This window comes from Homarus americanus, unplaced genomic scaffold (assembly GCF_018991925.1).
Source record: "Homarus americanus isolate GMGI-L3 unplaced genomic scaffold, GMGI_Hamer_2.0 scaffold52512, whole genome shotgun sequence".
NCBI lineage: Eukaryota > Metazoa > Arthropoda > Malacostraca > Decapoda > Nephropidae > Homarus > Homarus americanus.
The window spans coordinates 16,937,613-16,960,625 of record NW_024735442.1 but is presented as its reverse complement, the minus strand read 5'-3'; the positions used below and the strand labels follow the sequence as shown (position 1 = coordinate 16,960,625).

Sequence of the window (23,013 nt, the reverse complement as noted above, 5' to 3'; positions counted from 1 at the left end):
ACCCAGACAGACATTCTTACTGCAACACGTCCCTATTTCACCTGTCCTACTGTACACCTGTCCCACCGTCCTACCTCCCTTGATCCCCACCTGGCAACTTCCAGCCCAGCCATGCTGCTGGCACCAGCAGGAGGTGGCAGTAATAAATGTGGCAGCTGCAGGTCCAGCTGGCCCCCTCAGTGCAGGGGGAACCTGACCTATGGATGGTGAGATAATTTGAGATGATATGAGGTCAATATTTACTGTGGGTTTGGGGACATACCGCCATCCTCCTTGTGTGTGTTCTTGAATTGCAGTCGGTAATGTGAGAGAGAGAGAGAGAGAGAGAGAGGTGATGTTGACTCCCTCCACTGGAACATCAAAGGACGAGACCAAGACAAAGGGAGAAGTTGTGAATGACCCGGGGAAGAGGAGGGGAAGGGAAGGATAGAGGGAGAGAGAAGGAGGGGGATGGGTGAGGGAAGGGCTGAGGAGGGTGTAAAGGATGGTGAGAAGGTGTGTGAGGGAGGATATGTGACCCAGAATACTGAATGATGTGTTGTAATTATATTTCATGTCTACTTTCTTGATGTCGAAAGGGAAGAAAAATAACCTGGTTGGACACGTCATGTATGTTGTTCACTCTGAGTGTGTGTGTGTGTGTGTGTGTGTGTGTGTGTGTGTGTGTGTGTGTGTGTGTGTCCCGTCACGTGTCTTCCTGCTGGTGATTATGTGACGGGTAAATGGGTAGGGAGTGGCGTCCGCTGATCTGGCCACGCCGAAGTATGGGTCTGGAGTGTGGGTAAAAATGGGTATAAGTGGGTTTATGTGATGGGCTGTGTTAGGGTATGTGTTGATGGGGAGGAAGAGGGTGTGACGTGAACTGATGTGGGTTAGTGGCCCAGGTGGTGTTAAGTGTGTGGGGAAGTGTATGTGGAACGTGTTGTGTACTCTTAGGTTAGGTTAGGTTGCCACTCTTCACCCTTCAGTGTCTCGTCCTGACTGTGGGCATCAGACACTAGGGGGGGGGGGTATGCTGGTGGAAGCCCTCTTGGGTGTTGTGTTGGAGCAAAACACACAACCTCATGACCTCCTCACCCCTCTCACGCTTCCTCATATTACCCCCTCACCCACCTTTTTCTTTTTGTAGTTCTAATTCCTTTCTCTTGTCCCCTCTATTTGCTCCCTTGCCGCTGTGTGTTTAGTCTCTCTCCTTTCTTCTTTTTCAAATTCCCTTACCACTTGCATGCCTCTATTTCTGTTCCCTCTACTCTCCTCCTTCTTGATGTCTCTTGCCCTGCCTTACCCTCTCCCCCCTCTACACCCTCTCCCCCTCCACACTCTCTCCCCCTCAACACCCGCTCCCTTTCTGCACCCCCTCCCCCTCTTCTAATCACAGCTGGCACACTCGCCACGCCCCAAGAGACGTCCTTGAGAAACTATGTTGAGAATAACTTCTTATCAGCTGATGCACTTTTCCCTCGCCCTCCGCTGGTGAGGAGGACGTGGTGAGTCGCGCGACGCCCCACCACTCACAGGAGGCCGCCGCCCTTGTGAGCACCGAGGTCGAGCAGTGTTTTGATATTATTGTTCCTTCATTTACTACTTCAGCAGACGTCTTCTTTAAGCAATCGAGAACTTTTCTTTAATGTACGAAGTTTAAGCCAGAAAAGATTAAACGTAATGTAGTGGAGTCTGTAATGAAGCGAGGCGTCCACTACACCACCTACAGCAGCTCCTCACAAAGTGTGAGGCCAGACACACTGCCTCACACTCCTGTACTCACGCAGTTGTGAATAAGTTACCCTTTATGTATAGAACTAAACATATAATGTATTTGAAATACTGTGTAACATTCAGTGCCATAATATCCTGACCACGGGGACTAATTATTATGACCCTTTGTAAACCATACTCTGTAATCCTTTTGCGCTACCGCTTACAGGATGAGTATGAGGTGCACAATAAACTAGCCGCTGTAAGCGGCAAAATTAAAAATATCAAATTCCCTCCCTCCTCCTCCTCATGTCATCCCGCTGTAAAGTTACGGCAGACACAGACAACAATTAACGTGATCACAAAGATTTATCAAGTCTTCCTATGGTTAGTAAGGTGTTGTCTACCGCCAGTCGAGCCTTAAATATCACCCAAATTTTTTTTATAAAGTTATCTTATTATCCTCTAATGATGTGTCGGATTTTAATAAATAATTGCCAAGTAAATCCTGACAGCTCTGTCCTCTTGTTCAACCTTAATACTGTACAACCCATGTTGTACTGCTCCCCCTTTATACTTATGTTTTCAATTCCACTGTAATTTAGGTATATATATATATATATATATATATATATATATATATATATATATATATATATATATATATATATATATATATATATATATATATATATATATATATATATATATATATATATATATATATATATATATATATATATAATAAATAAATAAAATTTATAAATATTGAAGTGATAACCGTGGTAACATGTTTTTATTACCACCATTCTATTGTACTATTCCAGATGTTACTAAATGTTACATAATACTTCCTTGAGATAAATGTATAGTATATATCAATTTTTAGAAAGGAAGCTGGGATTTGACTGGCTGTATTTTCTTAGCAACTGTTTTTATGGCTAAATAAACTGTTTCAATTCAATTCAACAGAAAACTAAGGTCAAACAGACAGACGCATGAACAGACAGACAGATCTCACTCTCACAGGGACTAATAACAGGTCTGTGTTAGGTGCGCCTCTCCTCTTTTACGGAAGCGGGAAAACGTCCAGATAAGAAGCACAATTATTCATGAGCCTTACATCTCCACACCGTGTGTTGAGTCTCACACGCAGTGGTGGATGGTATGAGAACCAGTGACCACCTCCCGCTGTTAGTGGTAGGGGGGGTGGGGTGACGGTGGGGTGGTGAGGGCGAGCAGCCAAGAGCACCCTACTGACTGTTGCCTCACTCGGTAGCACCTCATTACCCTGCCTGACATGGCCGTGTATAGCACTACTTGTAAACAACAGCTACATGTAAACACAAATATTTCCTGCTCCTGCCCCCCTCCTCCCACTCCTGGCCCCCCTCCCTCCACTCCTGACCCCTCCCCCTCCCACTCACCCCTTGTCTGGACACTCTCCCTCCCAGCTTACTACAACAGCCCTCATAAAACATCATCTTCCTATCTTGTGTGGAAGAACTGTTGACACTTGAAAGCCGATGTCGTTCCCACCACCACCGGGAAACTCTCACACCTGGCCTAGATAAAGTCCCAGGTAACTTGTTTGTTTACATTTACCTGTGAACGACCTGACTTGTCCTTAGGTTGTCTCTCTATATATTGGTTTTTCTTACTCTCTTCTCCCTTCTCCTCTCGATCCTTCCCCTTCCTTCCCCTTCCCTTCACCCCCCTTCCCCCTCCCCATGTGCCACTAAGCTCTCAGTCTCCACCTGCCTACTGACACTGGCTTGCCTCCCCTGCTGGAATTATCAGGAGGGGGAAGCCATCATAGTGATATAAGAATTACCGATAAAGGCTTTGACAGGTGAGGGTGTTGCTCGCCTCACTTCCTCTCCTCCCCCTCTCTCTCGCCTCACTTCCCACCCCCTATCCCCCACCTCACTTCATTTACACACCTTCAACTCACCAATATTATTATTATTATTATTATTATTATTATTATTATTATTATTATTATTATTATTATTATTATTATTATTATTATTATTAGCTTTTGTTCCATTTGTCCGTGTGAAAATAATCCAGGTCACTAGACACCAGTTACGCCCAGCTGGCTCAGGTGGACATTTAAGGCAGTTAAGATTTTTTTATTGCCCCGGAGGGGGGTAGTTTATTGGGCACCCCCTTACATCCTGTGCAAGGTGAAGCGCAGAAGCGTTTACAGCGCCCATCTGGGAAGCATGCGGAGTTCATGCTTGCCTTTATGACTCATGCATTAAGGGCGTAAAAGCCTGAAGAGTCATAAGTTTTGTCAGCAAGTTACATAAAGTGACAGAATGATGAGTGTGTGGGGGGAAATTTCCCGATACAATTTATCTGTTTATGGCAAAGCGTGGCAGGTCCCTAATAATGTCAAGTGCCAGGCCATAGCCTTAGGCATTGACAACATTGAGGGACATACCTTTTAGTGTGATTGTGATGGCGTGTACGTCGGTAGTGTCGGCTTCAAGGGGGACGTCGAGAGGTTGGTAGGGGACATCCTTCTTGGCGTAGATTCGTAGTCCACTGGCATGTCCTCATGGTGGTCAATTGATGTGGAGAACTGGAGTGGATGGGCCCCAGGAGCCGGGGGTGGTGTCCTCGGGTTAAGGCCAGTCATCATTAGTAGCCCCTGACCCCATGACCCGAGATGACCTACAATACCGGGTACAAATTTGCAGTGTCTGTCCTTTTATGGGAGTCTGCGGAAGTGTTATAGGTCAACTGGCCTGGGTTGACCTCGAAGAATAGGTCAAAGGTCATTCGCCTCTGCAAGGCTTCTGGTCAGTGATACGTATTAAGGTGGACAGACGGACGGACGGACGGACGGACACGGATGAAAAGGACCGAATAATGTTGGGAGAGAGAGAGAGAGAGAGAGAGAGAGAGAGAGAGAGAGAGAGAGAGAGAGAGAGAGAGAGAGAGAGAGATGACCACCCATACCTAAAGGAAGCGGAGGAGAGAGAGAACATAGGGTAGGGGGGGAGGAGGAATAATGTGGAGACTGGTGGGGTAGGGGAGTGGAGAGGATGAGTGATGAAGATGGTAGGGGAGGAGAGAGAGAGAGAACATAGGGTAGGGGGGAGGGAGGGAATAATGTGGAGACTGGTGGGGGTAGGGAGTGGAGAGGGATGAGTGGTGTGAGGGAAGGGAGTGGAGAGGGGATTGGAGTCACCTTGGTTATGGATAAAGGTTTAGAGCCAAGGGCCAGATACCTTCATACTGTATAATATAAAAGGCCAGGTTCATATTTGGTTAGGTCAGGTCAGTTCATTTTGGTTAGGTTAGGTCAAATAAGGTTATATTTAGTGAGGTTAAAAGCTGTTGCTCCCATTCTGACACTTTTACTCAATAAATTATCTTGCTAACTTTGGTTACTGATGAAAATACCTCTCCTCTTCCCCCCTTCCTCCTCTTCCCCCCTTCCTCCTCCTCTTACACACCTCTCCTTCTCCACCACACCTCTCCTTCTCCACCACCCCACTCCTTCTCCACCACCCCACTCCTTCTACCTCTACACCAAATACTCCACATCTATTTAACAAAGTGTTCTTGATAGGGAAAACATGGCGGACCAGTTGGGGAGACTTTTATGATGGAAATCGTCGTGGTGAGGGAGGGTGGGGGGGGATCCCAGGGATATGGGGGGCTCAGCAGCAGATCCTTCCTAGGTTCTCTGTCCTTCTCAGTGTTTCTGCTCCGCTGGCCTCCATCCGCTGCAAGGGGGGAGGGGGTGTAGGATGGTAAGACACGATGGGTGAGGAAAAGGGGCAGGATGGGTTATGGGGTAGGGTGACGAGATGGGGCACGATGGGTTATGGGGTGGGGTGACGAGATGGGGCACGATGGGTTATGGGGTGGGGTTAGGAAACGGTAGGATGGGTTATGGGGTGTTGAGGTTAGATGGTAGGATGGGTTATGGGGTGGGTTGAAGAGATGGGACAGGGTCAGTTAAGGGGCAATGGGTTAGGAAGTCGGTTAAGAAAAAGGGGGAGAAGTGTAGGGTGGGGGTCAATATGGGAGTAGAGAGAACCAAGGAATGGGGCGATGGCTGGTGGGTGAGTTCTCGTTCCGTTGACACACACAGCAGCGTTCAGTTCTTTCTACCTGTCGCTTTTTGTTTCATTAGTACCTGTGGGTGGCGTGTCAACATGACCACCCTTCAAGATTTCGTAGAATTCGCTTCCTTTTTATGATGGGAATGTGGCAGCGGCAGTAAGGTATTGTGTAGCCCAGAGGATGATGTCCCGAGTATTGTGTAGCCCAGAGGATGATGTCCCGAGTATTGTGTAGCCCAGAGGATGATGTCCCGAGTATTGTGTAGCCCAGAGGATGATGTCCCGAGTATTGTGTTCAGCCCTGGCGCTACGGATGATACAGTGGCGTCTACACCGCTTTGATGGAACACTGGGCGGAAGCTGCGAGTATTGATGCTGTCTCCTCTACTACCGCCTCCAAAAGCTAGGGTTTAATTACCCTGTACTGTGTATTATAATAGTTATATAAACATTAATCAAAATATATTGTTCGCATATTTTCAAACGGGAACGTTACCACCGTATTAGGAAGAAAAATAATTCTTTAAGGTATTAACTGCATACAGTATTTACATAGTGTTTCATACTTATAAATTGTTAAAAAAGTTGTACAAATCCTCATACGCAGAGTACGTTAAAGATTAAGAGCAGAGGGAGATTTAGAAAAAATATATATATAGTGGCAGTTTATTTGAAATACACGCAGTGAGTTGTGTGTTAAGCTGGTGACTGACAGACACTGCCTAAAAAATCGAAGAGCCGTCAGTTAAGCCTCTGTTTCAAAGGCTTGTGCCCGGATCCGAATATAAGAATCTTTGATGCGGACTCTTCTGATACCAATAGTTTATTTATTTGCATCACTAAAATAAAACAAAATTTACTACGTAGTTCTTGCTGTTCATATACTGTATACTTGAAGTTTTCTCTTTTCCAGTTTGAGGCGCAAGAGAACTTAAGACACTGTTTATGGACCAACTTTGTATTTTATGTTACGGGGGTGGCTCATGGCGGCTCAGAATAATAACTCGTGTGTTGCGGGACGGGCTTTATCACTAGTTCGAGTAATAGCGTTTTTTCTCATGTACAAGATAATGTGTTTGTTGGAACTGCTCAGAACTAACGATGGATGGGGTTGTGTCAGGACTCAGCTCAGAAGTCATATGTTCACAACGGAGAAGTTCGTTTATATATACACACAGTAACTCCTTCTTGTTTTTGTGTCTGCAGGAGCGGCTTCTGTTGTCGGTGCTACCCCAACATGTGGCCATGGAAATGAAGGCGGACATCATCAAACCGGTGGAGGGACAGTTTCACAAGATCTACATCCAACGACACGAAAACGTCAGGTGAGTTACACGAGTTATCCCAGAGTATGGCCTGTTTACATGAAGAAAAAAAAAGAACAGCAAGCAACGAACCGTCAATTACGAATCTGGAGCTGAAGAGGTTGACCACGAAAGAAAGATGAGATAAGTGAGGACTGTTTGAATCCTATGGTAGTTAAGTATCCATTGGGCATTTTTTTAACATGTAAAAATAGGAGTTGGGAGGAGACATGGATTTAGCGAGAAAATTCCACTATCATTACTTTTCGTTTTGGACTCATATGGATACATTTTTATTTATTCTCATAAATGTAAAGGTAGACTATTGTGCTAAAAAGAGAGCGTTTACCCCAGAGAGGAGTGACCACCCACGTTTGGTTCTGTACTGTACCTCTAGATACACTCCTCGTTTATGCTCACTGTAATGGTTGGTTGTTGTTGTGGATGAAATTCGCAACAAATATAAGAATAGAAAATCTGGTGGTCATCGAGTGAGGTACAATGTCACTGATGTAGAATGGAGTTATATGTTGTTTAATTAAGCAGAAAAGATCACTAGCATGTTAGGTGGACCAATATAGCGTGAAGTCGATATTGAACATCTTCATGGAGGAGTTCGTCACACATTACTTGAAGCAAGAATGAAGTCAAATCTCTCGCCAAGAGGAAGCCTCGTCACATACTCCTTAGCAGAGAAGGGGAGTTAGTTGAGTGATACTTCAACCAAGAACGGCTTGGTCGAGTGCTACTTGAGCCAAGAGGTGAATTTGAACGAGTGAAAATGGTGGTATAGTGGCCAAGATTTTTTCTTATTACTACACTGCAAGCTTGCTGAGGAGTGACTCAGGAGTTGACAATAGTTGGCAGGGAAAATGACCGAGATAAAAGAATAATGACAGTAGCTGTAGTGAAATACAGTGATGTCTTTATATGTGAAGCTGATAGTGACGTGTCGAAGCACCCAGCATAGACTATATATCGACACCATTTTAGTATTTACAAACTCCTGTTATTTCCAGAGTTCGTCCCAAGCATATTATGTATATAAATTAACTTGAAAAGTAAATACTACTGGCAGATTTGCTTTCCCTTGAAAGTGAAGTTGAGTTTAACCACGGCCGTCAGGTATCGGTGAACATGTTTCGATAAATTGAATGTAAACACAAGCGAGACCGGCATACTGTATATCCCGCAAGTCTGGGTAAACACAGTTGTGTGTTGCTGAAGATTCAGAGCTGTGGGCGATGATCCTGGCTGTAGCTGATATTTAAGTAGTACCTGGCCCTGTAGTTGTAGCTGACCCTGTAGTTGTACCTGACCCTGTAGTTGTAGCTGACCCTGTAGTTGTAGCTGACCCTGTAGTTGTAGCTGACCCTGTAGCTGACCCTGTAGTTATAGTTGACCCTGTAGTTATAGTTGACCCTGTAGTTATAGTTGACCCTGTACCTAGCCCTGTAGTTTTAGCAATACTCTAGTCGTTGTTGATTCTATAGCTGAAGCTATTTGTATTGTAGCTGATTCTGTAGTTTTAGCTGAACCTGTAGCAATAGCTGATTCTGTAGTAATTGATCCTTTAGATGTAGCTGTTATTTTGGTTGTAGCTGCTGCTCTTGTTGTAGTTGAAGCTGATCTTACTTCATCGCCAGGTGACCGGAATCAAGAATAAACAGTTTCTCTCACCAGTTACCATGCAGTCATGCAGGTTACTGTAACCATCATGGTCTGGTATGACCTAATAGTTTACACCACCACCATCCTCATAACTATTAGACACTAAACTTTCCCGCCATGAATGCACAGTTGAGTGGCGGAATATGCATATATTTCATCCTTGCCCTTTGATATAGATTTTGATAATTTCTTGTGTCGGCAGTAATTTAGTTGATTTACCCTAATAATATAAATTATTATTTAACTGGTAATTTCAGTATGGTAAATGGAAAGTGCCTGAGCCAGGCAGGTGGGGGAGTGGTGGTAGCTGCAGCCTCTTGTTTGCCAAGGGGTTTCATAGATCACCTTCATGTTGGCTCTTTATCCCTCCCAACTTTTATTTATTAGCCTTTGAAGGTTGCTGAGTTATATTTAGGGATGATTCTCAAGCTGGTGTTTTTATTGGGCATGTGACACGAGCCATTAACAGGCACAGCCATTAGCGACCATCACTAGGCAGATTGGAAGACCTCGAGGCCAGCCAGCATCATGGGTGTGGGCTGCCTGCCAGATCGTTCACCCGCCACAGACATCTTGTATGCTACACCCATTAAATCCCATCAGACAATTTCTTACTGATTAGAGTCCAACAGGAGATCAGTGAAGTATACAAAAAAAGTTGTCTCAGACTTCTTTGATCTGAATTCCGTGATTGGTTAGGCTATACATCGTACAGCTATCTTCCATGGGTCAGTGTTTTTTCGTTCATTGATATTGTTGAGGAAAATTTTACAGTTTAGTCTAGTTTTATTTATTTCTTATCCTAGGAAAGTATGTAGTGTTCCTCCTTAAATTATAGTTGTAAATAAGAAGCTCATGGCATCATTTCTTTATTATGGGCGGTCCTTACTTTTTGCCTCTTTTACTTTTATCCTCTTCACCACTGATCGGCTCGTTAGCCGCTTGGGCGATCGGTCACGTCTCTGTTACGCACTGTTGGCAAGTACTGGACATGTACCGGCTCCTGAATGTACCTGAACCTGCTCCAGTGTTGGTCAAGTCTTCTCTTGAAAGAGCTCACACTCGGTGCCGTCACAACACTTTCTGGTAGATTGTTCCAAGAGTTTACAACCCTCACTCCGAAAAAGTTTGCCCTCACAGTTTTCTGGACTTGCGGCTTCTTCAATCTTGAGCTGTGACCCCTTGTGGGGCGAGCGTCCGTCCAGCTCCAAGGAAGGACACTCGACTGAGTAGTGCCCTTTGAGATGCTTATACACCTCAATTAGGTCGCCCCTTGCCCGTCTGTAGTATAAGCTAGGCAAGTTCAGGCGCTCCAATCTCTCAGGGTAGTTGAGGTGCCGAAGTGCAGGCACCATGGTGGCCCTCCTTTGAACATTTTCAACTAACTGACAGTCCCTAGCATATCTCGGGGACCAGTACTCCAGATGGGGAAGCACTTCACTCTTGAAGATCGTTACGAGGGACGGACCGTCTAGATATCTGAGCGACCTTCTTATAAGACCCAATAATTTATTTGCCTGATTTACCTTTCTTCTCGCAATGGCCCGAGAACTTCAGGTCATTTTCAACATACACACCCAGGTCCTTCTCGCATTCAGTCTCAAATAGTGCAGTTTCTTCATCCCGTTGGGACATAATTATGATACGCCTCTTTACCGTTGGCACGTCCCAGGTGCATCCTCTTACACTTCGTGACATTGAATCTCAGCAACTATTTCTTCGACCATTCTTCTGCAGCTCTTCACAGTCCGCTTGGTTCTTGATTTCCCGAAATAACTCGGCGTCATCCGCAAACATTTGTATGGAGGTGTGTACAACGTCAGGCATGTCATTTATGAAACAAACAAACAACAGCGGGCCCAATACACTGCCCTGTGGTACCCCGCTTGTGACAGGTATGGATGATGATTTCTTGCCATTAATCACCACACACTGCTTGCGGTCATGTAGAAAGTCTTCTATCCACGCTAGGACATTTCCCCGAATTCCGTACCCTTTCAGTTTGATTTTCAGCCTTTCGTGGGGTACACTGTCGAAGGCCTTAGCAAAATCTAGGTATATATTGTCGATATTACCAACCTGTTCCAGAATATGGGTCCAAATATCCAATACCTTGAGCAATTGTGCTAAGCAGGAACGCCCCAGCATAAAACCGTGTTGGCAATCCTTTACAAGGTTGTTTCGTAGTAGATGTTCCATCGCGGCATCTCTGATAATACTCTCAAGTACTTTACATATTATGCTGGTCAGGCTCACTGGTCTATAGTTGTTCGTGGAGTGACGATCGCCCTTCTTAAAGATAGGACTCACATAAGCCATTTTCCATTCACTGGGGACCATTTGTTCATCCAGGCATTTACAAAACAGGATCTTCAGGGGCTCTGCAAGCTTGTTGCACAACTCTCTTAGCACCCTGGGATGCTCCATGTCAGGGCCGGGACTCTTATAGACCTTTAGCTTTGACAGTTTATTTCTAGTGACCTCTTCTGTGAACACAATGTGGGTCAGTGCTGTGTAAAACCGTCTGTCCTCAAATGCAGGAAGGTTAATCGCATCCTCTCTTGTAAACACAAGGGAAAAGAAGCTGTTCAATGCCTCAGCTTTATCCTGGTCAGAATCTGCATAAGTACCATCTTCAAGCCTCGGGCCTGATACTCTTACTCGCGTTTTTAATTTTGACTTTGCATAGCGGTAAAACGCCTTTGGGTTTGACTTGTCCTCGCTTGCAACCAGCCTCTGGAACTCCTTTTCAGCCTTTCTACACTCTATCTTTGCTTGGTTTCTGGCTCTTGCATACATCCATCCTCCTGTCCTGCTCATCGTTTGACCCAACCCACGTCTTGAATTTCTGGGTTTTTCCCAACTTTGTCGACCGCCGCATGGTTCATGTGTAGGGATCCCCTCGTATTCCTAGAGGCACTGGGTTTGGTCTTGGGTATATATTTATCGATCAAATGGGTCACTTTACTAGTTATGATATTCAGCGTAGTGTCTGCGTTCTTGTGCCTTAATGAGTCAGGCCAGTGGATACCCCTCATCTCTTCTCTCATCCCGTTGTAATTTCCCTTGTAATATTTGCACCTTGGCCTGGCCTTATCTTGAACTAGGTAACAGTTAAATCTGAATGACAACACTATATAGTGACTGGTGCCAATTGGGGCAAGGTGTTCCAGTTTGGCCACCATACCCTTCCTGTTTGTTATGATGAGGTCTAGTGGCTTGGGTGTTTGCTCCCCTCTGTAATATGTCGGGTCTCTAACATGTTGCAACAGAAAATTATCACTCAGAGTTTCTACAAAAAGCAGGGTTATTCAAGTCATTTGGGGTGAACTCGTTTCTCCTCGGAATGGCTCGTTAACTGGTTCGACGGTCGGTTGCATTAATTATTGTACAGTAATTGTAAATAAAACTATTATATAATTACAGGAAAACACACACACACACACACACACACACAATGCATTTGATATTTTGTGTGGCTACCGACTAAAGCACTGTACATGTCTTCCAGCATGGTGTTCGCAGACATCGTGGGGTTCACAGTGCTGGCCTCACAGTGCACTGCCCAGGAACTCATCCGCCTCCTCAACGAACTGTTTGGCCGCTTTGACCAGCTGGCTGATGTAAGTGATCACACACACACACACATGTATTGTGCACACAGTGTGATATCACATGTAGTTGACATCCAAGTGGTGTGCTTGTGTCACTATATTTATGTTAATGATGCATATTTTTTTATGAAATTTGTGATGCTTTGTACTGTATTTTAGAGCATTGTTTAAGTTACAGTATCTTACAGTTGTTGTATCATATAATGTTGGATGATATAGATACAGTAATATGACTGTCACCACGGGATACAGGTAACAGGTAAAATGACAACTTTACTTATGTTAACAGGATAACCATTGTTTGCGTATCAAAATCCTTGGCGACTGTTATTACTGTGTGTCCGGCCTACCAGAAGCCCGGAGTGACCATGCCAGATGTGCTGTTGAGATGGGACTAGACATGATAGATGCCATAGCGTAAGTTACAGCTGTTGCTCTTTTGTTGTTTATTCCTCTATGTTCACCTGTGTACACACTTTGTTTACTTTTCAGTGTTTGTTATTTGCATATTTTCATTGTTTGTTAGTTCACATCATTATGGTTTAAGACATTTTATACCCTACAAGAATGTAATGTTTTCGCCTGATATATTTTATTTATAGCTCCAGGAATGAAAATTTGTTAGAATGTATGTTATAAGAGACTAAGAGACTTTTGGACAAGGTTAAATAATACAAATATGCTTGCTGGTATAATTCATACAGTACACTATCATTAATAACAGTTTTCAAAATGCATAGTTGTATCAAGTTACAGTATAGGTTAATAATATTCGTCTATTGGCTGTCCACAGGTTTCTATTTTTCAATATTACAGACACAATTTCTAGAAAAAATGAAACATACGACTTCATAATATATATTGTGCAAATAAAAATTAATGGAGCACTTTATCTCACAAATTTCTAAGCGTATATTTCTGTTCCCGACATGTTTATCTGAGGCTATACTCATCACTTGGAGTATAGTCTAACCTAGGTTAGGTTAAGCTCATTTTTTGCAAAACCTGCTAATTTACACAGGAAATGAAGATAAGATTTGAGTAAAACACACCCAAAATCAGCCCAAAACCTCTTCTTGTACCAAAACCTGAGGACAGCCAATGAACGAATATTTACCCAGTGAAGTTATGCAACGTTGGTTCTGGTTAGTAATGGATGAGCGGTCCGACTAATTATCCAAATGTATCTAAATGTAGCCGCAATGAAGTCAAATAATGGTCCTACATGAATAAATCGGACTGCCAATCACTTCTCGACTGGTATTTTGTGTCACAAAGTAAAAAAAAATTGGAAAACGTAATTTAATCTGAGTTAATAGATCGCGTGCATGTACCGAGGGAGCGAGTAATTACCCAAATGTAGGCGCAATGAAGTCAAACGATGGTCCAACAAGCGTAAATCGGGCTGTGAATCACTTCTCGATTATTATTTGGTGTCATAAAGTCACAAAAAATTGGTAAACTTAATTTAATCTGAGTTGTGTTAGGTTAGGTACATGCACTCGATCTATTAACTCAGATTAAATTAAGTTTACCAATTTTTTGTGACTTCGTGACACCAAATACCAGTCGAGAAGTGATTGGCAGTCCGATTTATTCTTGTGGGACCATTATTTGACTTCATTGCGGCTACATTTGGGTACATTTGGGTAATTAGTCGGACCCTGGATGAGTGATCGCTTGGCCCTAAGAACACCAGATGCTGCTGGCATAAGGACTACTGGAAACAAGCCTCTCATGGCTTTGTTTGCTGTCCTTGGTCAAATTGACTGAATATGTTATCAATTATTATTATGTAAAGTATGGTAGAAACACAATTAACTAATTACAGTGTACTGTATTTTTATAAATGATGTAGACTTGGTATGTGAGTAAGGAGAGGATAAACATGCCTTGGAAAAGAATGTGTACAGGATTTGTGGTAAATCTGGTGGTGATCTATCTTAGTTTTGTGAAGATTAATAGCTGAGGATTTGGGGAAAACCAAATGGAAGAGCTGTTCATACAAGTACAGTACAGTATTTTTAAAGTCAACTCTAGTTAATGATATAAATAGACGTCTATAAATAGACGTGGTTGGTGGGGTGTGACTTATTACATTCAGTGATTTGGCCATTAGCTTCATTTATGCCCTGGGCTGAAAAAATCAACAACTTTTCTTGAGGATTGCCATCTCACAGATTATGGGTAATGGTGCAGAGGGTGGAGGACTTAGGTAATGTTTAATTTTAAGGTTAGAGAAGGAAGCAGTCTTGTTTGCTTGGGATCACTGTTGGGTAAAGAAATTTTGGCCTGAATATTTGAGGAGATATTTTATTCAACTGATACAATAAGTAAATGGCATATATGTTGAGCTCATAATATGGTCTGAATGGGAGAATGTTAGTTAAATAATGACTGGTTGCAAGTCTTGAGTTATATTGGTTCTTTGGTTCTTTCTGCAATATGTGTGTCTTCAGCCACTATATATTGAACAACATTCAGTATTAAAAATACAGTTTCTCCCAAAACATACAGTACAGTACAATACAATGCAACACAGTACAGTACAGTATAACAATCAAAATACTGTAATGGATATGGCTGTGGAAAAACATTGTGTAGTGCCCAATTCAGTTTTACTTGAGTAGAATGTAGTAATTCAGTAGCTATATGCAAGATGTGAGAAGTTTATTGTTATTATTGTACTATATGATATTACAAAATTTAATTGTATCTCGTCAACAAAAAGAATATCAGACGCATGTTATTATGATAAGCTTGTTGGAAAATATATATATATATACAGGTACATTGATTGTTGTACTCGTCAACGAAAAAAAGTGGCGCCACCAGCGTCAGCGTAAACGGCCGCGAAATTGGATGCCGTCGGCGTAAACGATTTAAAAAATTGACACCGTTAGCATCAGCGTCAACGCGTTTTCAGTGACGTACAAATGCAGCCCCGAAACGCGTATTCTCCTGTGTATGGGAGTAGCATATGCAAAATAAAAAAAATTTCATTAAATTTTATTCATTTATTATGATTTATATTATATAATTTTAATTATTCATTTGTTCCCCCGCAAGAATACTAGCATCTCATAATGCTTGTCGCTCATTCTGCTGCGCTTGGGCCTCAAGACATCCTTGCCCATGAAGAACATGCGCTCCATGGCAGCACTAGAGGGGATGGGGGTGTTGTATTTGATGAACAACTCCCTCATGGCCTTGTCGGTCGTCTTTATAACAAGATAATTGAAAACGAACTTGGAAAAATAAAGAAAATTAGAAGTTGATGAACAAATTGACGCTTGACGCTCTGTTCGGGTGAAAAGTTGACTGCATCACCTGTAGTGTCACCTGCCCAAAACATTGATGGCGACAGCATCAGCAAAAAGTTGCCTCCATCCATTGACGGCGTTAAATTTTATTTATGCATGAATGTATAAAGATTATTGTATTTTTAAGTAATGGTAGTGTATACATGTAAAGAAATGTTCTAGTGCTTCCCCAAATTTTAAAGTACAAATTTCATTATTAAAATGCTGCATGGTCTACCTCAGTATTTTCAGGATCCTCAATGTCAAAATACAGCATGTTATTAATTTATCATTGTTGAGACTTAAGTGTGTTTATATTTTGTATTTGTTGAACTGTAGAAGTATGTAACTGGGTGGTGGCACCTTTACTCGCACACAGATCTCATCTTTTTGGCGGAAGCAAGAAACCCTGGAAAGAGGGAAGGTAAAGATACCTCAACAATGCTACCATAATTATGCCTTTAGCTGCTCTACTGCTCTACTAGTTGTGTCAGAATGGGAGGCATTCATGGTAGCATATTATCTCTTGCAAATACATATCCTTTCGAGGATGTTGTGACATAGCTAATGAGCATTTATATTTACATTTTTATTTTGATAAAGTATTGTATACCTAAACTAATTGACAGGGTGGTCACTAAATTTCCATTGTACCCTGACAGTGTTACTTGGCTCACACAATCTGGCCCTCGTAGTGGTTTTTACTTCAGCCAGACGGTACCACATGACCTTGACTGTTGCGACACTAAGATAGTATTCATAATAATACTTCAGCCTGTCTTGAGCACACAAACATGGTTCCTCAAGGGACTTCATAGAGATTACAGTACAGGACACACTACTAAATGTATCTTCAGCATCTCAAAATTGTTTAGCCCTTGTCTGATCCTCAAAGTGATAAAGAGCTTTGTCTTTATAATAATACTGTATGCAGGGCTTAGGTCAAACTGTTAAGTGCTATTTTCTTATACATGCATATATAAAAATTCATGTGGGGTCTGTAAACTTACTGGGACATTTATCAGGTAAATTCGTTAGATTTGTTTTTGTGTTAATGTTATTTGTCTTTAAATGTTGAACTTTCAGAAGTTCCTCAACCTTTACACTTGTGTTTAGTGACTACCCTGTTTTAAGTCATTTACTATGTAAATATTGCTGCAGTTTGGACATGCATTTCAGACATTTGTAGTTATGACTTTCAGAAAGATGGTTTTCAGTTATGCATGTATTGGCTAATGGATATTATGCTTGAATTTGCCATATTTAAATTATTTAGAGAGTATAATTAATACAGTACTATGATAAACATTACTATAGCCTTATAATTATATTAATGACTTGTGATGACTAAAATTTTTACAAAATTTATATTATGAGTCAAAAGTAACTCTGAGAAGTGAAGAAGCTAAACAGGGAGACCAAGGCAGTCTTTGATAACTTAATGGTGTTATTTTATTCTCTAAGATAATGCTATTACAGTACAATTATACCAGTCATTAAAAGAATTAATAAAACAATTATTTTTTATGTTTTTGCTTTCACTCTGAATAAAATACAATACTATACCTGTACATATTAATGTAAGAAGAATCTCATAAAAAAATTTAAATGTAGGATTCTTATGTTGATACATAAGTGTTTTATGAATAGAGACACTTTTAGATGCCTAATCTTAACTCTTGGCAGAATTTACTAAACAGAGCCATAATGTCAGTCAATTAATTATCTAAGATGAAAAGATAATACCAATATTGTTTCTTTGTGAAAGCATGACTTTGATAAGGATACATATGCAGGGGCCCCCCAAGTTAGCTGATTTTTTTCTTCGCGGTTCTCGGTTATTTGCTGATGACACCCTGGATGTACCCAAGAATGTCTGTGGGTAGTCTTAAAGTTGCCGGCATTTTCGCGGCTGGGACAGAGAGCCATTCGTTCTAAGAGACAGTAATTTCCTTTACCTGTATTGTAAATGTGTGTGTGTGTGTAGACACACACACACAAAACACATAAAAATAAATAATAATGGGAAATACTCTCACAAATAATCAGAAACAAATTTATTACAAATGTGACAGTCTACCCTCAAGTCCGTGATCTAATAATAAAGTACTGTACTGTTATAGAGAACGGACCTGAGGGTGGACTCATATTTTTAATAAATTTGTTTCTGATAATTTGTAAGAGTATTTTCCCATTATTATTTATTTGTACAGTATGTGCTTTGTGTGTGTGTGTGTGTGGGAATATACATTTCTTTGTACACAAGTAAAAATTAACCCCCCTTCCCCCGTCCGCAAATGTTATTCTTGGCCATTTTGAGAATCTAACCCCCACGAATTTGGGGGGCCCCTGTACTGTATAATGTCACTGTGGCTATTTAGTATATAGATGGGGTAGCGAGATAGGTGAAATCATGAGTGGTGGCGAGAGATGCAAGTTTAGTGGAGTTTGATACAGGATGTAATGTATATAGGAGGTGAGTCATCTGTTGTGTGGAGATGACACTGTTTTAGTGAGTGATTTGGAAGATGATTTACAGATGTTTATGAAGTGTGTGTATTAAGAGAGTGTTGATAGTTAATGTGATCAAAAGTAAAGTGATTAAAATAGTAGGACAGTGTTAGAGGAGGTAATTATTGTATTGTAATGTACAGGAGCCTCATTGAGTCAACATCATTGTGTAGATGTGAAGTCTGGATGCAGGAAGATGTAAGAAATTAAAGTACCCAAAATTACATACTTGAGAGCAATGTGTTGAGTAAATAGAATGCAGAGAAGAAGGAATTCAGAAATAAGGAGATGTAGAAGTGGTCTAAGTGTTGACCCCCAGAGCAGATCCAGGTCTGTTCATGTGGTATTGGTGGTATTAAGAGAATGTTAGTGAAAGATTGCTACAGTAAAGAGAATGTGCAAGTCAGAGTTGGATCGTGGGAAGGAGAAAGGAAGACTAATAACTAGAAGGAAGGGGAGGATGAAAAAGACATTGAAAATACAGAGATTAGCCATCCTGGAAGCAGCAATATGTGTAAATGAGCAGGGAGGTGATGTCGTGATGAGAAATACAGGCTGCTGCTGGTTTATGCTAGGTTATGAGAAGCGGCTGGGGTAGACCAGATTTAAGGCTTTCTTGTGGAAAGGGAGTACCATAGCAGAACCCATCTCTTACTCCTTTTCACCTTAAGGAATTGACTTAGTGAGTCTGTACAGTGAATTCTGTCTAACAAAATATATGCAAGTTTTTAAGATTAGGGTTCTATAACTCACTAAATTTGTAAAGTATCTAACTTAATACCATATTGTTGTAAATATAACATTTTCATGTTTAGTGTTTGTTTGGAGTACTTTTGTAGTATATACAGTAATTAAAATTTTAAGGAAAAAGAGTACTGCCTCTTGAGTGTATTGCCTTCATACACTTGAGGAAGTCTTCTAATGGCTAGCATATTTACTGCTTGTTCTTAATTTGATTTTTTAATTTTTTCCCATTTTATCGTGACACACATGCTGTACTTGTGGCCAAAATGATCAGCTTTGTATATTTTTATATGATAAAATAAAACACAAACCTATATACTGTATATCCAGTTAACATAGAAAATGACAAGCCAGGGGAGGAGCATTCATGGCACCCATACTTTGGGCCAGTTGTTTAGAAATATTGTAATAATAATAATAATAATAATAATAATTAACGGTTTATTGAAAGAGCTTGGCAGCCAGAAGGCTGAAAATATACAGTTATATATTTGGGGAATGGGTTTCGAATTACAAATAATATACAAGTAACATAAGTGACACAAATAAGACATATAATAACTAGATGGGGAAAAGCTCAAACTACAGTGTTGATTTTTGTGTGTTCAACTACAGATTAAGTAATAATTACAATATTGTATATATATATTTCTATATTTATATATATTTTGGTTAAAGGGCTCCAAGATATAGATAGGAAAACTTTCCTCATAATTCAGAACGATTGTGAGCCAATTCAGAACTGTGAATGTGTTTCATTGTTTGAATATTATGCTCAATTTGTCACTCAACCTATGGCCTTAATAATAATCCACTACAAGCATCTGTGATCAGGATAGCACATTGGTGAGAAAAAGGTGTTTTAAGCATAAGAGCTATTTTCTCCCACGTAGTGACCCTGAACACAGATTATATCTTTGGCAGACACAGAAAAAGATAATCTGATATTACAGCAACTGTAAGGGTAGATTCCTCATGGCCTATAACTAATGACTCTCTTGGCTTTTCATACTCCCTGTCACCAAGACATTTACATATAACAGTTTTGACTACGTATTTATATATACTCGGCTAGCTGTACCTAGGACACAAGAAAGTATCTTTGATCAAGAGTGCTCATGTGGGGGAAGTCTCTCTTTCTTCATAACTTTTTCTTTTTCAACTTTATTGTAATATTAAATATCATAATGCCCTTGAAGCTCATAGCCTCTGGGCTCTTAATGTAGATTATATTTAAGTTTGTGATGAAGGATACAGGTTGAGGCAAAGTGACTGTTTTTCTTTGCTTAAATAATAGTTACTACTAGATCATCTATCACTTAGCTCAAGGGATGCCTGGGTCATATTATTCTGGCCAAAATAAGAACTAAAGCCAGGCATCTTCTCCCTCCTTTCTTCCCATTGTTATTATGTTTCTTTGATAACCAGCACATGAGGCTTACTTCAGTCAGGTTGGTATACCTATATCACTTGTTTTATATCAAAATGAACTGAATAAGCTTCAGTTTATTCATACCTTAGCAAGCACTTTATGTGGATCAGCTATTTTTGCAGTTCACAGTGCTTTCGAATTATATTATTACCACTGCCTGATGTTGCTATAATGAAGGAAGACCTTTTTTAGTCCTCTTTTGTCTCCGCTTCCTCAGTGGACTCAGTGCAGTGCTCACATTCTGTATCTTGGGAAGTATTATGACTTCATCTCTCAAATCTTCAAATTCATAAGGCAGAGATGCAATGTGTTCTCAGATCAGCAATTTCTGAAGTCTGTTGGGAAAGATCTTCTTTGGTATGCAGTAGTACAGTACTTCAAATTACTGAAAAAAAAAAATTATTCTCAGTAATCTGAAGTACTGTACTACTGTATACCAAAGTTGATTATCAATTTTTTCTTTTCTATTGGGTTGGTTAGTCACATTTTCTGAGGTTGGAGTAGTCAGATTTTACTATTTAAACATCTTTGGTTGTCATGAACACAAATTCGTAGTACAGAAATACAGTACACCCCTGTATATACACTTTAACCCTTATTCCCTTGATGGTGTATCATCAGGCAAGACAATGAAAGGAGTGGGAGGGGGAAAGCATGGTGGTTATTGTAGCTTTGAATAGATAGGAAAGATGCCTGGCTGTTAGTTTTGTATTTTTGTGGTGAGAAATACAGTATAGTCCAGACATGGCAGTGACGTCTTTTTATTAATGGAGACAGTAACTTCTGTGCTAAAGCGTTTTTATTATGCTTTCAATTCCCTCTACTGTATACTGTATTGTACAGTGTATTTACTTTGTGTATGAAATATGAGATTATATACTACAGTATTGTGTTACTGCAAGAAATTAAATAGAGAACAAAATTATTAAAAAGGGTATTTTGTGATTACATGGGGAAATATTACAGGTCTGTAGTGGATGCAACAGATGTACAACTGAACATGCGGGTCGGCATCCACACGGGGCGAGTGCTGTGTGGTGTTCTGGGCCTCCGCAAGTGGCAGTATGATGTGTGGTCTAATGATGTCACTCTGGCCAATATGATGGAAGCTGGAGGAGAACCTGGGTAAGTGGTCTCATGCCAGGTTTTAATAATATTTGTTATTACTTTATCTTATCTCCTTGAAATGGAAATCCAGACTACTTTTCCTAAGGGAGAAATATACAGTATAAGTTTCAGTGTGTTTATACTTTTTGAATTACCCTCCACAGTATGAGCAGAAGGACTCACTACTTGAAATTCAATTAACCATAACTAAATTTTGTAACCATTAAAATGTATTCCCAACCAGGACTCTCGCATCCCTTTCATGCTGGAAAATATTAATATTTAACCTTTTCCCTCCGTTGATTTTACATACGGTATGTGAAAAGTTGATTTCTCGTATTTATTGTACAATTATTGACTTAAAACTATAACTCACACTGACTACTGACTATGTATTGGTTCCTGAGGTCTAATTAGTGAAGTGTTGGTGGGAGTTTCTACATTCATTGTTTTACTCTCAAAGTTAGAAATAAAACATGACTCGCATATCTTATCAACTACAGTATTGCTCAATTCCCAAATAGTTTGCCAAAACTGGCATATTTTGCTTATGTATTATAAAATTAATACAGTACAGTATACAATACTGTAGTACTGTACTGTATAGTAATTCATTTAAAAAAATTAATTCATTGGGAAAGGTCATTTAACTCAAAACAGCTAATTTTTCAGCAAAAAATCAGTTATTAAACATGCTCATTATTTTGCATTTGCATAAGTTATAAGTTCCATTGACAATTTTTGTTTTCAGATTGTCGCACATTTCCTCCAAAAATATTATTTAGATATGGGAATTTACCTCATCAGTGTAATCTTTCAGCATTCTTACTCGTAAAACCTATAAGTTTACTCTTTATCAGTTTTTTTTTATTTGCAAGTTAAGAAAAATTAAACCAATTATCTTTCTCCCTCCTTGATGTGTTTAGTTGTGTTATAGGCTCTTAGATAACACTGGTGTAAATTACTTAATAAATTCATAGAGTAGGTTTTCCACAGGCGTGTGCATATAACACAAGCTACTCTAGATTGTCTGGGTGGAGAGTACGAGGTGGAGCTGGCTGATGGGTACTTACGTTCACAGTATTTAAGGGACCATAATGTAACCTCTTACTTCATTATCCCGCCACCACGGAGACGCAAGGTATGTTATTTTGTGCCTGGCTAGAAAATGGAGACAATTATATACGTACTCGTTAAACTTGGGTTTGCCTGAGGGTGAAGGAATGATATTTTGATGCTTTGATGTCTTGAATAAATTTAGTTGCCAGTATACTATTATTTCATTGGTTTACTGCTTAGATTTTTAATTTTCAGTTATTAGTCTTGGATTTTATTTATTTCCTCCCCCTTTTTTTACATGCAGTATTAGTAGAGAACTAGAAACTTGTTCTACAACCTAAACATGAGAACTCAATTTTGCTTATAAACATAACTGAGAAAATGTGTGGGTATCACTTTTAATTCACTATGTTAACTTTGATGATATTCAGTAATTACCTTTGATAAAATTAACAAATATTCTTTAATAAGGTTTATTAATATAATATA

General features: G+C 40.3%; 1 protein-coding gene across 4 annotated transcripts in view; it reads left to right on the top strand.

Annotated features, from left to right (window-relative positions):
- LOC121871085 (adenylate cyclase type 1-like) overlaps nucleotides 1-23,013 on the top strand; it is a 111,447-nt gene that overhangs the window by 33,067 nt on the left and 55,367 nt on the right. For all 4 annotated transcript variants that reach the window (XM_042373215.1, XM_042373216.1, XM_042373217.1 and 1 more), the window contains exons 3-7: nucleotides 6,987-7,105; nucleotides 12,267-12,378; nucleotides 12,659-12,786; nucleotides 21,325-21,483; nucleotides 22,462-22,606. In XM_042373215.1, the coding sequence (XP_042229149.1) occupies nucleotides 6,987-7,105; nucleotides 12,267-12,378; nucleotides 12,659-12,786; nucleotides 21,325-21,483; nucleotides 22,462-22,606 (663 nt within the window). The remainder of the gene's footprint in view (nucleotides 1-6,986; nucleotides 7,106-12,266; nucleotides 12,379-12,658; nucleotides 12,787-21,324; nucleotides 21,484-22,461; nucleotides 22,607-23,013) is intronic.